The following is a 17,566-nucleotide window of genomic DNA, read 5'->3' on the forward strand; positions in this document are numbered from 1 at the left end:
GAACTGCCCTCCTGGACCTATGAAAGAGAAAAAGAAGAAACATAAGCCTTGAACAAGGCACCTCTGGTGAACCTGAAAGTGCCATCTCCCCCCTCACAGTCTTAGTATGACCTTTTATTTATGGATGTCAGCCCATCCTCATTGGTGACAGAGAGAGACCTGGCAGTGTAATGGGCTCCAGCCCATTCGCCTCCCAGTTGGATGCCCAGTCCCTGCTTATTCATTAGAATTATAATGGATACTATCGTCACCTGCCAGTTTTCAATCCCTTATTGCCTTTAATTCGACAGCTTTTGTCACTCTCCAGGAATCTCATTGTACTGATGTATAATCACCGACCCTGTATGGTTTCTGTGCTTTCTGTTGGAACAAGTTCGGATCTCTGAGAGGTTCTGGTGGCGTTTGCACGTTGGTGCATATGGATGTTGTTAGTACCTGGATCCACGTTCGTATCACATTGGAAGCAGTTGCTGTCTGGATCCACTTGGACTGTGCATGCACAGTTTGCAATCTCTCCCTCCTGACATGTCACTTACACATATCACTCTCACTGCCCAGCTTCACCAACACCCCCCCCCCCCCCACACCCCTTCCTCCTCCTTGAGGATTTTAATGTCCACCACCCTTTGTGGGACAGTGCCTTTTCTTCTAGTTCCGGCTCCTAACTGATCAATTTATTTTGGACCCTGACCAGTGCCTTCTTTATGATGGCTATCCTACTTATTTGAGTGCTACATATGGTACTTTCTCTGCCATTGATCTTTCGCTCACTTCTCCTCCTTTTATTCCTTCCCTTCACTGATCACCACACTACCACTGTAACAGTGTCCACTTCTCGTAGATTTCCCCGTTCCCTTTCCGCCTCCCAATGGCCAAGTTACCTCGCTGGTCTTTCCACCACCACCCACTGTGATCAGATGCTCTCTTCGGGCGCCACCCAGCCACACCAAGGCACAACAGCCGTTGCTGGGAGTTCTGATGCTCCAGGATGACAAGCAGCCACTCCTAGGCATACATGGTCAGGCAAGCTCAGGTATCATAAGTGTGATTCCTGGCCTTTTAGGGAGCTCAGCAGCACCACATGGACTGGCTACATATGCTGGTGACGAAGCAGGACAGAGAGAGGCTACAGCGGAAAGGAAGAGGGGATGGAGGGGAGGGGGGGGGGAGAGGAATCCACGCTGTAGATGCTAGGGATGGAGTTCTTCCACAAATGACTCACAATATGGTGAGAAGATTTAGAAGTGGAGGTCAAGCCCCAAAGGGGAACAAAAAAAGCCAGAAAGGGAAGATGAAAAAGAGAAGCAATGAGGAACAATGCCACGAGAAAAACAGAAAACCAGGTGGATAGCCAGATTGATATAAGTAAGAATGTTGAGAGATGGGAAGGTGGGGACAAAGGACAGGGAAGGGAATGGAGCCTGGGAAGGAAGAATGGTCTGCAATAGCTCATGTTCCCGTGTGCACCACGCACGAGCCGACGAAAGAACCGCGTGCCGCTGGGGGCGTATTTTAGCTGTTGATGTTTGGGGGCTACATGCACATGGTACTAGGCAGGAGCCATACAGCTTCAACGTCAGTTTATGTCAAAATGTGATTCTATAAGTGAGTATACTCTTCTAAATTTTTTTCGAAATTAATGCTTATCAAATCTGGTTTCCTTCTGCGGTTGACATTTGTAACTATTTTGTAATAATTTGTTCAGTAGGTGCATATTCCTCCTGAAGAAGACAAATTTGGTTTTGTCTAAACCATGGTAGAAGATTAATAAACCATTAATGCTGCAACTGATTGGCTGTTATTTCCCAATCCTATCAAGTTCCTATGTGCACCGTTGCTGAACTGCTACCATGTGTAAAGTATTAGAATTTTGTGCAATGGCACATTTCAAATTTTAAAACAAGCAGACACGTGATGTTGTGATTGCATAATGGAAACGGGAAGAAACAATCACAGCTAAACAAAGAGCAGGTAGTTGCCATTCACTCACGGACCGGATCACAAGGAATTGCGGAGTGTGGCTGTAAGAAATCACATGAAATCTACAAAATTTATCACTCTTGAGTTCCAAAGTACTATCAGCTGCCCAGCTAACAGTAACCTATAAGTTCCTGAAATCAATGATAATCAGCACTTCAGGTGATGTAGGGAGCGACATCACTGGACAGTTGATGCCTGAAACTAGAGATCTGGAATGATGCGCTTTGGGAATCCAATGGAAGGGTTTTGGGTTTGGCGGATGTCTGGAAACATTACCTACAATCATTTGTAGTGACAGCAATGAGGCGCAGAGGAGCTAGTGTAAGGGTATATGGGTATTTTGATGGTTAGGACGTGCTTCCCTTATTGTGCGTCAGAAAACGCTAAAGGCGGAAGGATGTGAATGCGTTTTACAGTATTGTGTACTGCCTACAGCTGAACATTTCAGAGAAGATGATTGTTTCAGCACAACAAATCACTGTGTTATAAAGCAGTATCTGTGTGACAATGATTTCTAGACAATAAAGTTCCTGAAATGGACTGGCGTAGCCATAGATCCTTTGTCCAATGGAACACCTTTGGGGTGAGTTACACTACTGGCCATTAAAATTGCTACACCAAGAAGAAATGCAGATGATAAATGGGTCTTCATTGGCCAAATATATTATACTAGAACTGACATGTTCACGCAATTTGGGTGCAAAGATCCTGAGAAATCAGGACCCAGAACAACCACCTCTCGCCGTAATAAGGGCCATGATACGCATGGGCATTGAGTCAAACAGAGCTTGGATGGCATGTGCAGGTACAGCTGACCATGCAACTTCAACACGATACCACAGTTTATCAAGAGTATTGACTGGCGTATTGTGACGAGCCAGTTGCTCCACCACCATTGACCAGACGTTTTCAGTTGGTGAGAGATCTAGAGAATGTGGTGGCCAGGGCAGTAGTTGAACATTTTCTGTATCCAGAAAGACCCGTACAGGACCTGCAACATGCGGTCGTGCATTATCCTGCTGAAATGTAGGGTTTCGCAGGGATCGAATGAAGGGTACAGCCACGGGTCGTAACACATCTGGAATGTAACGTCCACTGTTCAAAATGCTGTCAATGCGAATAAGAGGTGACCAAGACGTGTAACCAGTGGCACCCCATACCATCACGCCGGGTGATACGCCAGTATAGCGATGACGAATACACGCTTCCAATGTGCGTTCACCGCGATGTCGATAAACACGGATGCGACCATCATGATGCTGTAAAGAGAACCTGGATTCATAAGAAAAATGACGTTTTGCCATTCGCGCACCCAGTTTCGTCGTTGAGTACACCATCGCAGGCGCTCCTGTCTGTGATGGAGCGTCATGGGTAATCGCTACCACGGTCTCCGAGCTGATAGTCCATGCTGCTGCAAACGTCGTGGAACTGTTCGTGGAGATGGTTGTTGTCTTGCAAACGTCCCCATCTGTTGGCTCAGGGATCGAGACGTGGCTGCACGATCCGTTACAGCCATGCGGATAAGATGCCTGTCATCTCGACTGCTAGTGATGCGAGGCCGTTGGGATCCAGCACGGCGTTCCGTATTACCCTCCTGAACCCACCGATTCCAGATTCTGCTAACAGTCATTGGATCTCGACCAACGCGGGTGGGCTACAATCCGACCTTTATCAAAGTCGGAAACGTGCTGGTACCCATTTCTCCTCCTTACACGAGGCACCAAAACAACGTTCCCACAGGCAACGCCGGTCAACTGCTGTTTGTGTATGAGAAATCGGTTGGAAACGATGCTCATGTCAGCACGTTTTAGGTGTCGCCACCATCGGCAGCCTTGTGTGAGTGTTCTGAAAAGCTAATAATTTGAATGATTTGTATATCACAGCATCTTCTTCCTGTCGGTTAAATTTCGCGTCTGTAGCACATCTTCGTGGTGTAGGAATTTTAATGGCCAGTAGTGTATTTTTTCTAAATCGTTTTGCAACTTTTGATCCTCTGATGACTTTACTGGTCGATAAAAGACAGTATCTTATGCAAAGAACCTAGGAAGGCTGCTCAGATTGTCTCCTAAACCGTTTATATAGATAAGGAACAGAAGAGCGTCTATGATATTACCTTGCAGAACGCCAGAAATCTCTTTTGTTTTTCTCGATGGCTTTCAATCCGTTACTACGATCTTCTACACTTCGCCGGAAAGCGAATGATGGTGCCCTTTTAAATGCCAGATAATCGCTCCATGACCGCATTATGGCAACGACTACAGTGATTTCCGCTTTTTTTTCTTTATTTTATTTCAGTTCCCCATCTGGGCGGGCTGGCAGCAGCATATGCGCTGCTATTCAGCCGAAAGACATAGAACAAACAATAGAAGACATTTAAAAATAACAAAGGAGAGAATATGGTGAACATAGGTATAAAAAAGGGGAACATCATGGAAGGCAATAGACTAAAAAAGGGGTGACTGTAAAATGGAGATAAAAAACTGTTTAAAAGTAGCGCACACAAAAAGCCACACACTGCGACAATTAAAAGAACACAAGGCACAGTATAACTAGAGCATAAAAAGTATCGACGGATGGCGTAGCACACAACAAACGCTGACGGCGAACCTCAAGGCAGTACACATTTAAAATCACACCTCTTGACGCACGGGAGAAACAGCACTAAACACAACACTGACGTGGCACACTGACGATGATCAAAACGGAGGATCTGCCAGGCGCAAGGAGATGAGGGAGGCTGGAAGAAGGGAGGGAGGGAGGAAGGGAGGAGAAGAGAGGGGGGAGATGGGTGGTGGGCGCGCTGGAGAGGGTCAGGTAGGGAGGGATGTGGGAAGGAAAGAGGCAAGTATAGGGTGTAGGGTTTCAGGGGGGAGGGGGAGAAGGAGGAAAATCCGCTCTGGGAGAAGAAGGGGTGAGGAAAAAGATGGCCCTGGGGAGGGGGGGGACAAGGCCAGGTTATGGTTGGAAGGAAGGGTAGATGTCACAGTGAAGTTCGTCATCTGGGAGCGGGAGTCGTTGGAAATTGCCCTGATGAAGGAGGGTGGGTGTGGAGTTGGAGAGAGTGAGGGATACAGCATTACAGGCAGTGGGTGGGGGGTGGAGAGGTAGGAGGAAACCAGGGGGTGTGAGGGAGCAAGCCTGTGGAAATGTAAAGGATGCGGAGATGTTAGAGGAACAGGAGGAGGTGGGGGAAGAGGATCAGTTCATACAGGAGCTGGGTGGCGGAAGGAAGGTGGATATGGAAGGCAAGGTGGAGTGCATGATGTTCAAGGATTTGGAGGGACTTGTAAAAGCGGGTGGGTGCGGAGATCCAGGCAACGCTGGCATAACAGAGGATAGGACGGATAAGGGATTTGTAGGTGTGGAGAATGGTAGATGGTACAATCCCCATGTCCAGCCAGACAGGTGTTTCAAAAGGCGGAGGTGGGAATGGACTTTCTGCTGGATGGTCTGGATATGAGGGGTCCAGGTGAGGTGTCAGTTGAGGGTGAGGCCAAGGTATCTCAGGGTGGGGGTGAGCTTGATGGGACGTCCATAAAGGGTGAGGTAGAAATCATGGAGGCGAAAGGAGCGAGTGGTGCGGCCTATGATGATTGCCTGGGTTTTGGAGGGGTTGAGATGGAGGAACCACTGGTTACACCAAGTGGTGAACTGGTTAAGGTGGGTTTGGAGGGTACGTTGGGACAGTTGAAGGGTAGGAGAGAGAGCCAGGAAGGCGGTGTCATCAGCATACTGGAGAAGGTGGACTGGTGGGGGTGGCTCGAGCATATCAGCCATATACAAGAGATAACGGAGAGGGGAGAGGACAGAGCTCAGGGGGACGCCAGCCATGAGATAAAAGATACGGGAGTCGGTGTTGTGGAGGGTGACATAGGAAGGGCGGTGAGAGAGGAAGGAAGCGACCAGACGGACAAAATTGATAGGCAGGGCGTAGGTTTGGAGTTTAAAGAAAAGACCGGGATGTCATACACATTCATAGGCATTTTGGAGGTCAAGGGAAACAAAAATGGCGGAGCGATGGGAGTTGAGCTGTAGGGACAGAAGGTGAACGAGGTTTAGGAGTTTTTCTTCAGCAGAGAAGGAGGGTCGGAAGCCACACTGGGTAAGGGGGAGAAGGTGTGACTTCCGCGTCCGCCGGCACGTTTTATATACCGTCTACTGCTAGTGCTAACACCTGCTGTCTCGCACGTTGACGTCGAATATAGGCGTTGGTCACTTAAATGTGACTGGCCGTTGGCCCTGCAGTTTGAAGTGTGGCACCACGTGTCAGCTTCTTATAATAAGTTCATTGCAACCAAATAGGCATATAAATGCAAAGCACAATAATAATAACAAACGAAACTAGATATGTTACATATTGACACAGAAGAAACTGAGTAGCACAGTCACTGTGCTGTAGTGGTTATGATAGTAGGCTGTTGTATGGAGGGTTGTAAGTCCAAAACTCACCTGAAGTGTAACATTTTAATTTCTATATTCGATTTGAGTACATTCTAGAAGTATCCACAAATGTCAAGAATCATTGTACTGGAATGTCCTGTAACTGTATATATACATTATGTGTTCAGGCCAGAGGTGGTTAGTTCCGCTGTCTTGTATGTGCAAGTGCTCAATAAACTTTCGTTAAGTGAAGTTAGTGTTCGTCATTCATCTAATTACACCTTCTTCTATGTGACATTGTTCTGGTGGAGGCGCTAGGAATTGGAACTTATGACAGCGCACGTTATCGACGACGCAGCGGCTCCCATCAGGCCACGACAGAGCCGCCGTTTACGTGGCGAGGAAGCCGAGTTCGAGCTCTATTCAAGAGATCGCAATCTACCAGAGACAGAAGCAGAAGAGGACGTTACGATGACAGCAACTGTGTTCCACGACATGAGACACCCTTCCAGTTTCTCTGGTGACGATGGTCAGGATCCAAACAAGTGGCTCAAGGTATGTGAAAGTATAGCCAAATTTAACAATGTTATGACACTGTGCGTTTGCCTACCGTGTTTTCTACTTGGAGGGCACTGCCAAGGAATGGTATGAGAATAACGAGGAGAAGTTCACAAACTGGGAAGTATTCCAGGCGGGACTGCGCAAGTATTTCGCGACACACAACGACAGAAGCGCAAGGCTGAAGATAAATTAATGTGCAGGGCACAACATCCAGGAGAAACGGCTACATCCTACATTCAAGACGTCTTGGAACTGTGTAAAATAGTGGATCCTAGAACGGAGGAGGAAGATAAGGTTGCACATCTCATGAAGAGTGCTGCTGCGGACATGTATCAAGCCCTACTCCTGAAGGAGGTTTCGACAGCAGCCGACTTCATAAAATGGCAGTGTAGTATCGTAACCACTACACCACCGTGACTATGCTACTCAGCTTCTTCTGCGACAATTTTTAGTTTTGCACAGTCACTTATTGACTGTGTCCTTTTTTTACAGAGTTCTATATGGTAACGTGTGTATATTTGATGACACAGTTTACACTCACACATTGAGTTTAGTTCATGATACGACGTGTCGTTGCAAATAACGTGTCGGAAACAATGGGCTGCCATTGTGATGGTCACGTGACTCATTTCGAAGTTGTCCTTCGTCCATGTTCGGTCCGTCATGGAGCCTGTGCTGTAAAATTCTGGAGGTACGTCTTCCCTCTCTTCCTTCATTGTTTTAAGTAGACTTTCCAAAGCGCTGCTGATGGGTAGCTTCAGGTTTCCCCGTAGGTCTTCAGTGAGGAAAGGTTCCCGGGATAGCAGGTATACAAGTTTTTAGCATGTTGTTTTGGACACTGTGCTTTGTTTACATATGTCGGCTTCACTATTTCTAGTATCGCCAGGTTTTCCTCTGTAAGACGTGGTCCGATAATTTCTGTGCTGTACGTCAGTATTCGGAAGATTTTGGCTCTGAATAGTGCCATTGATGTCTCTAGGCTAAGCGATCTGATGTATTTCGTGTATCGCTATTATTGCTCGCATTGCTTTCTCTGTTACATGTTTTGTGAAACATTTTGCAGTTGTTTGTATTGCGACCCTCACGTATTTGTAGTACGATTTTCAGTTTTCCCTCCCATATGAAAAGCTCGGCTGATGCAGGTGTTCTTCCTCCATTTCGGAGTATCATCATTTCTGCTTTCGTCACATTTATTTCGAATCCGTCTTCAACACGCTAATCTTCCATATTGTTTATCGCTTCTTGTAACTTTGCAATTTCCTTTGCTCCTATTATACGAATGTTATCTATCAGAGTAGATCGCATGGTATGGCGTGAGCCCTACGTTGCGACTAACGCTATTCGTAGCAAGTCTCTGTATGTCTGGTTGCGGGACTAGGCTGTTGGATAGAGGATGTCAAATCAAACACCTTTCAGCCGTCAATTTTCAAACTTATTTTATTTGGCAACGAGTTTCAGCCTTTCACTACGCCATCTTCAGGCTCCTGACTGACGTGTAGGAAGAATCTACCTCGGTTGTGATCAAAACAGGGGCCAGCGTTGAAGCGATCACTGTAGCAAATATCTACTAATAACAGTATTGCTGGTCCCTGTTTTGATCACAACCGAGGTAAATTCTTCCAACACATCGGTCACGGGCCTGAAGATGACAGAGTAAAATGCTGAAACTGGTTACCAAATAAAATAAAGTTGAAAGGTATTTGGTTTGACATCCTCTTTGGTAGCGAGTGTCGAGCGCACTGGAGTGACCGCCGGCTGTGTGGGCGTGCCGCAGGAGACGGCGCCGCCCCCGCCCCCGCCCCCGCCGCCCCCGCGCTGCCTGTCGGCAGCGGCCCTGGAGCAGGCCGAGGTGGCGCTGCAGGCGCAGCGGCGGCAGCTGGCCGACCTGGAGGCGGTGCGCGCCCTCTCGCCCCCGCGGGCGCCGCTCCCGCCCCCGGCGCCTCCGACGCCGCCCCCCGAGGCGGAGGGCGCGGCTCGGCGTCTGGAAGACGCCAGGCGGCAGCTGGAGGCCGTGCGTGGCGCGATGGAGGCGGCGCCGGTGGTCAGCTGCCGCAGCGTCGCCACCGACACTTCCTCCGAGACGCCGCCCCCGCCGCCGCCCCCGCTGCGGCCCTCTAAGCGCGTCCAGGCGTCGCCGCCGCGGCGCGGGAAGGCGCTGCCGCCCACGACCAGGTCAGCTCGGTAGCACGTTTAAAAGTACACTGAAGCGACAGAGAAACTGGTATAGGCATACCTATTCAAGTACAGAGATACGTTGCGGCGGCGCGGTTCCTTCCGTCCCTTTTAGACGGAACCTGCACCTACCTGTGAACATTGTCTCAGCAGATCATCAGTAGGGAATCCGAGCGAAACCTACTGTACTTCGACGTGAACCAGGCTGCAGGTAAAGTCACTAATCTACGTTTCGGGAGAAACACGAAATGAAATTTTGGAAATGTCCTCTGTTAACATATTCTGAAACTTAGGTGAACAAGTATCACTGCCAAGCGCGTGCTACTCTTAACACAGTCACTCACAATCACTTTCACTCACGTTAGCAAGATTATGGTGTTGCATTTCCCGAAAACGTAATACCGACAAAAATAAGGATTGTTTTTGATTGAGAAAGCTCGCCAAATATTTAGTCAGTCGGTACCTAATGCAGTCACAGTTCTTAGCCACCGACCTGCTCAATACGCCACGCGGAATATACGTGTTTTCTCGTCACAAAATTCACTTAAAAATTCCGAAATTTCCACACACACATTGGAATAATTATGCCATCACTTCCCAACACTTTTGATGTATGAAACACTGCTAGATCCCGCAACTTAACATTTCCATCGGAACTACACTGAACACGTCCGATCTGTTTCATGGCTAGGCTTCGACTCCTAGAGAGGAGGAATTCTCTGTCCTCCCCACCAGCAGAGAAAGGCGCGCGAAGAATACTGCTCTTCCATTGGTCTGTTTACTCAATAGCCAATCGCAAAGCAACACTCTCCCACGTCAATCCGCGCTTTTCACCAATAACCAATTGCAAAATAGTAAACCTAACGACTGCACTTTTTACCGGCGTAGTTATCTTATATGCTGAAGTTTTGCTTATGCATAAAGTTATTTACAATTGTTATTTATACCAGAATTAACTTTCCCTTTACCATAAATTTACTTTACAAATCTATTCTACAAAAATCCCCTTTGTCCATATCCATACTTTTTCGAAACGTTCCCACACTAAATCCCACTACATAACTCGTTAATCAATTATCTTCATATTAACCTTAAACCACACTCACGCATCATTCATACTGCTAAAACACATTTATAACATTTTACATACACAAAAGACATAATAACACTTTATGAAAATACTAGAACAGTTTATGAAAAACATTCAATTAGTTTAGTGCACTATAGTGGGCACAATCTAAACTAAAATCACAGTCCCCCTATCCAGTATTGCCCTCTGTCGGCTGATACATAAACGACGTACGCGTCCAGTCTCGCGTCGCCATCTGCCACTGTCCAGCTCTGAGACACATCTCCCACTTAACCGCCTCCGAGGCAGGATCGGTATACGGCGCTACGCCTCAACGTGAACAGGTAGAATACGGCGCTGCGGTCGGCAACGACTCTATAAGACAACAAGTGTCTGGCGCAGTTGCTGGATCGGTTACTGCTCCTAAAATAGCAAGTTATTAAGATTTAAGTGAGTTTGTACGTGACGTTATACTTGGCGAACGAGCGATGGGACACAGCATCTTCGAGGTAGGGACGAAATGGGGATTTTCCCGTACGACCATTTCACGAATGTACCGAGAATATCAGGAATCCGGTAAAATATCAAATTCCCGGTATCACTGCGGTTGCAAAAAGATCCTGCTAGAACGGGACTAATGAAAACTGAAGAGAATAGTTCAACGTGACAAGTGCAATCCTTCCGCACATTGCTGCAGATTTCAGTGCTGGCCAATCAATAAGTGTCATCGAGCGAGCCATTCAACAAAACATCACTGATATGGGCTTTCGGAGGCTAAGGCCCACTCGTGTACCCTTGATGAGTGCGCGACACAAAGCTTCACGCCCGCCTGGGCCCGTCAACACCGACATTGGACTGTTGAGGACTGGAAAGATGTTGCCTGGTCGGACGAGTCTCCCTTCAAATTTTATCGAGTGGATGGATGAGTACGGATATGGAGACAACCTTTTGGATCCATGGACCCTGCATGTGAGCAGGGGACTGTTGAAGCTGGTGGAGACTCTGTAATGGTGTGGGGCGTGTGCAGTTAGAGTAACATAAGAACTCTGATACGTCTGGATACGACTCTGACAGGTGAAACGTACGTAAGCATCCTGTCTGATCACCTGCATCCATCCATGTCCATTCTGCATTCCGACAGGCTTGGGCAATTCCAGCAGGACAAGGCGACACCCCACACGTCCAGAATTGCTCAGAGTGGCTCCAGGAACACCCTTCTGAGTTTAAACACTTCCGCTGGCCACCAAACTCGCCACACATGAATTGTATTGAGAATATCTGGGATGCCTTGCAACGTGTTGTTCAGAAGATGTCTCCTGCGTACTCTTACGGATTTTTGGAGAGCCCTGCAGGATTCACGGGGTCAGTTCCCTCCAGCACTACTTCATAAATTAGTTGAGTCCATTACCCATCGTTTTGTGACAAATGTCTAAAGTAGTGCTGGAGGGAGCTCAGTGTACTGTGACTGGCGAGCCCGCACGTTCGGCACCTCAAGCACGTCCCAGCGCCTCGCAGCCAGTCCGACGACCGCTCGCAGGGCGCCAGCTCACAACAGGGGCAAAGATGTAGTACAGCCGGGTAATCGGCAGTCGTGCCAAAGAGCTGGTGGCCCAGGACAGGCGGACCCCGCTTCAAATACGGCCAAAAATTATATGAAGAACAAGATGAAACAAAACGTGATGAAACAGAGACGAAAGAAATATCACAATCACAGAGGAAGGAGAAGCAGATATGCAGATGTTGTACGTAGAGAAAGCTGTATTAGAAACGAAACATGGCAAGGCTGCTGGAGTAAATGACATCACAGTGGAAATGATGAAATCCGCTGAACCTATCGGAGTTCAGTAACTGTATAGAACAGTGGGGATAGTATGGACATATGGAAAGATTCCTGATGATTGGACAAAGTATAGATTATGCTTGTCAGATCTGGAAGCTGGAGAGATCTGGAGAGATTGAATAAGAGTCCCTAACCGTTCTTTCCACCTACCTGTAGGCCTCTAATGTTGTGTCCCCAGCGCAGAAGACAGCTCGTCCGTCGTGGGATCTTCTTTGGCGGAGGCTGCTGTGCTGGCAACGTGAAACTGCGATTGTGCATGTGTGGGATGCCACCTGCTGATGTTAGTCTCCGTATCTACAGAGGACAAGATCTGCAGTGCTGGCAGTGATGGTAGGCGACGCTTCACATTACGGTATCCTCTTTTGTTACGTTTTAAATAATCACACATTTTGTACTGTCCTTTACAACATTCGATATAGCTTACTTAATTGTGGAGTAACTTTTCTGACAATTTACTATAAAGGGTATAACAAAACAGTCTGACTAGCGCAGCTGAAGTACTTCGTCTCCTAGGCGACCCGAAGGTGTCCGAAGCACTTCGGTTGCAATATCGTTACCCTTATGTTTCTCGAAAGTAGTGAAATTTAGTTAAAAAAAGAGAGATTTTCATACTGAAAACTGGGTTAAATACAATGAAAAGTATGTAAATAATTAATAAGAGATATTACGCGTTTTGGCGCCAGCACCCGAATATGCCGACCAATGAGAAGCAAGTTCAGTACAATTGGCTGACTCACCCACGGGAGTGGTACATACTGTACTATGTGTCGCTTGTACCTCACTCCACTTTTGTACCATATGCTACTTCACGTGTATGAAGCTGCTTAAGGTGAGCTTCTAGGAAAATAAAATACTGGTGGTCAGAGCCAGGAATATAACAAAAGGCAGTTATTGTACCAATCTTTAAGAACGGTAACAAGGCGCTCTGTGAGAATTAGAGGGATAGTACTACTGTGCCATTGCATGAAGTTTCACAAAATGATAGTTTTGCAGAAAATCAGGTATAAGACAGTACTACACCTAAGGGAGGAACAACAAGCATTTGGAGCTAGAAGATCGCCTATAGATGCCGTATTTACTGCCAGACAGGTTGTAGAAAAGAAATGGTAATTGGAGAAAGACATCGTAGTGGTATTCAGAAATATAAAGAAGGTCTACAAAATTTTTCGAAAGGAAGAGACATGGCAACGTCTGGACGGATTGGAACTTTCACAAGGAATGGAGCTCACGAGGGTTATTGGGAAAGTAAGGAGCGATCGGCCGCAAAATGTAAACCACAGTGAAAATCGGATGAATTTATTCACAGATGTGTTGCGAAGTGTCTCTAGTATGCCGGTTGATCGCTTTACATCGTTCCTTTTAGTTCTAAGCGCACAGGGAGCACATAAAGATACCTAGAACGATAGTGTCTCCCGCCAAGTACGAGGGCCTGGTGAGAAATTTCGCCTGAAGCTATGCAGCCAACATTACATAACTGTCGTGCGTTTTCTTCTTTAGCAGCATTCTGCAGGGGCATTAAAGATGATCCTGCATCGTTTTCAATTGGAAATGTTTCGTTACCCACAATGCAGCCCGTAATTGTCTCCCTATGAGGTTCATGTCTGCTCACATGAACCGCTGGCTATGAAAACAACATTTCGGTACAAACAATGAGCTGTAGGCCAGTGTAGAGAATTGGCGGAAAGTACTGGCGGCTGCCTTCTATAACGAGGGTATTGGAAAGTTGGTACAACGCTACGTTAAAAGTCTAAGTCGGATCGGCGACTATGGAGATAAATAGCTGGAAGTTTTGTAGCTAACTGTTGCAAATAAAACAGTTTTGATTTTCACTGTGGTTTACATTTCGCGAACTATCGTTCCTTACTTTCCGGATAGCCCTCGTGGAATCAGAAATGGCGTCTTTCCTGGGGCGCCTGCAGCGCGGCTACCCGCAACATAGAATCGCTATGCGGGTCATCGCTCCAGCCGGCAGGCGCACCGACAGAAGTCAACCGAACCTCGGCTGACCTGCAGAAAGCAGGGGCGCCACATCAGTTCGAGCCCACACTGCTAGACCGACAGCTATCTGCTAGTCACCAGCCCTCGCCCGGCGAGCAGCAGGCAGTTCCTTCCCTCCTAGTAGAAGCAGAAGTTCGCCACCCGGACCCGACGTCGCCCTTGCCACCCAGCACCACCGCGCATCTACTCCAGCTGGAGGCTGGAAGTCCATGTGTTGTCCGTGAGATGGGACTTTAATTTTCTGCGTACTACTGATGTCTAACAAGACAGTCTGCTTCGTTTGCAAGAGAACTTTTCAGAAGATAGTCTCACGCAGAGATTTACTTCATCTACATCTACGTCTACATACATACTCCGCAATCCACAACACGGTGCGTGGCGGTGGGTACCTCGTAGCATAACTAGCATCTTCTTTCCCTCTTCTACTCCCAAACAGAACGAGGGAAAAATGACTGCCCATATGCCTCTGAACGACCCCTAATCTCTCTTATCTTATCTTTGTGGTCTTTCCGCGAAATATAAGTTGGTGGCATTAAAACTGTACTGCAGTCAGCCTCAAATGCTGCGTCTCTAAATTTCTTCAGTAGCGATTCACGAAAAGAATGCCTCCTTTCCTGCAGAGACTCCCATTCGAGTTCCTGAAGCACTTCCGTAACACTCGCGTGATCATAAAAACTACCATTAACAAATCTAGCAGCCCGCCTCTCAATTGCTTCTATGTCCTCCCTCAATCCGACCTGATAGGGATCCCAAACGCTCGCTTAGTGTTTTATAAGCGGTCTCCTTTACAGTTGAACCACATCTTCCGAAAATTCTACCAATGAACCGAAGACGACTATCCACGTTGCCCACAACTGCCATTACATGCTTGTCCCACTTCATATCGCTCTGCAGTGTTACACCCAAATATTTATTCGACGTGACTGTGTCAAGCGCCACACTACTAAAGGAGTATTCAAACATTACAGGATTCTTTTTCCTATTCGTCTGCATTAATTTACATTGTCCTATATTTAGAGTTAGCTGCCATTCTTTACACCAATTACAAATCCTGTGCAAGTCATCTTGTATCCTCCTACAGTCACTCAACGACGGCACCTTCTCGTACACCACAGCGTCATCAGCAAACAGCCGCACATTGCGAACCACCCTATCCAGAAGATCATTTATGTAGATAGAAAACAACAGCGGACCTACCACACTTCCCTGGGGCACTCTAGATGATACCCTCACTTCCGATGTACAATCACAATCGAGGACAACGTACTGGGTTCTATTACTTAAGTAGTCTTCGAGCCACTCACATATTTGGGAACCAATCCCATATGCTCGGCATATGGCATCCGTCTGATACCCTTCATACATGGTTCGCAAGATATGATGTGAAAAAAGGGCGAGTTGCGTTTCGCAGGAGCGAGGCTTTCTAAAGCCGTGCTGATGCATGGACAGCAAGTTCTCTGTCTCAAGGAAATTCATTACATTCGAACTGAGAATATGTTCGAGAATCCTGCAACAAACCGATGTTAACGATATTGTTCTGTAATTTTGAGGATCCGTACTTCTACCCTTCTTATATACAGGCGTCACCTGCGCTTTTTTCCAGTCGCTCGGGACTTTACGTTGGGCAAGAGATTCGCGATAAATGCAAACTAAGTAAGGAGCCAATGCAGTACAGTACTCTCTGTAAATCCGAATTGGAATCCCATCAGGACCTGGCGATTTATTTATTTCCAACCCATTCAGCTACTTCACAACCCCAGGGATGTCTATCACCATGCCCCCCCCCCCCCCCCCCCCCCCCACGGGAATCCGTACGAGACTCAAACGGCGGTTTTTGTTCCGAGAAATTTAACTTGTCAAGGAATTTCCCCCGAAGTTTTAATTTCACAGAATGGGCATACGATTAGTGAAACTGAATCATTGAAAATTCTTGATGTTCAGATAGATAGTAAACCGTCGTGGAAAGCCCATGTTCCATGTTCAGGGTCTTGTACAAAGACCTAATGCTGCCATTTTTGCTATTCGAACGGTATCTGAAGTAAGTGATAGGTCGACACGGAAAGTAGTCCATTTTGTTTATTTTGATTATCTTATGCCGTACGGAATTATATTTTGGGGTAACTCTTCCCATTCTTAAAGGATGTTTTCGGCTCAGAAACGGGCGGTTCGGGCAGTGAGTGGCGTGAGTTGGTGATCCTCTTGTCGACACCTGTTCACAAGCCTGCGTATTCCGACGGTGGCCTCTCAATATGTGTATATTCCTTACTGTCGTTTCCTATTAACAATATCAGCTTATTTACAATAATTAGCAGCTTTCAATCTGTTAATACTAGGCAGAAACCCAATCTGCATTTGGATCGCACTTCCTTGACTCTTATGCAGAAAGGTGTGCAATATAATGCAGCATCCATTTTCAATAAACTACCACAAGAATTCAAAAATCTTTGCAGAAATACATGCGCTTTCAAATAGAAGCTGAAGACTTTCCTCGTGGGTCCCTCCTTCTATTCTGTCGAGGTGTTCCTTGGAAAATTAAGCTGATTCCTGTGTTATATTGTTGACTGCATTTACATAAACTTATGGCTTGTCTTTTCTGGATTCATGAACATTTTATTTTATCTATTATTACTTTTAGGTTGAAATTTCATGTACTGACACTTCCCATGACCTTGGGCATTTCATCCACAATTTGGTCTTACTGAACTAGACGTGTAAACTAAAAATAAAAATATATTCATTCCTTTACTTTCAAGAAGGACTTTTCTTATTTGTTTGAACAACTAACGGATCGCAGAATTTGTATTTGTGAACATACACTGATTGTGTCAATAACTGATTTTTGAGTGTAATCAACTGACTTACTGTGAAAGTGCCCTAAGCCAGGACACTTCAGAAACATGTACAAAGAATGCTTCAACTGTGTTATAACAGACGTCATAAAAAGTAGTTTATAACGGACAGACTGGTTCGGCAGGGAAGTGCGCTCTCGCCAGAGCTTTAATATACTAATAGGCAAAGTCCTGAGAAACGTTCGCCCAGGGTCTACAGTAGATGACCTGAAAATCACAGAATATGCAGATGTTGTGATGATTTGGGAGGAAAATAAGCTGAAATTGAAAGAAAAACTAGACGCCTGGCACACGGTAACTGAAGAAGATGACATGGAAATAAACTTATCAAAAAGCGAAGCAATGAAAATCAGCAGGAAAAATGAAGAAATTAAGGATTTAACTTGCACTGGAAAGATTAGTGAAGATGTAGAGGCTTTCAAGTATCTAGGAAATAAAGTAACCAAGAAAGGTAACACTAAGGACGAAATTTTGTAGAGAGTAGAAAATAATTGGAAACTTTATTATTGTGTATCGAACATAATAAGAAATTGGAAAATACTCGCCAATGCGATATACAAGTCATAGTATATATATATATATATATATATATATATATATATATATATATATATATATATATATATATACTACTTGGACAAACAAAGATCTCAGCAGGATACAAACAACAGAGATGCATTTTCCACGAGGTACCCTCGGTAAGGCGATAAGGGACAG

The 17,566-nt window shown here is 46.2% G+C and overlaps 1 protein-coding gene across 1 annotated transcript in view; it reads left to right on the forward strand.

The window, feature by feature from the left end:
* LOC126292032 (nascent polypeptide-associated complex subunit alpha, muscle-specific form-like) overlaps positions 1–17,566 on the forward strand; it is a 397,943-nt gene that overhangs the window by 165,133 nt on the left and 215,244 nt on the right. The window contains exon 6 of the mRNA XM_049985825.1: positions 8,696–9,093. Coding sequence (XP_049841782.1) covers positions 8,696–9,093 — 398 coding nt within the window. The remainder of the gene's footprint in view (positions 1–8,695; positions 9,094–17,566) is intronic.

Source organism: Schistocerca gregaria, chromosome 9 (assembly GCF_023897955.1).
Source record: "Schistocerca gregaria isolate iqSchGreg1 chromosome 9, iqSchGreg1.2, whole genome shotgun sequence".
Lineage (NCBI taxonomy): Eukaryota > Metazoa > Arthropoda > Insecta > Orthoptera > Acrididae > Schistocerca > Schistocerca gregaria.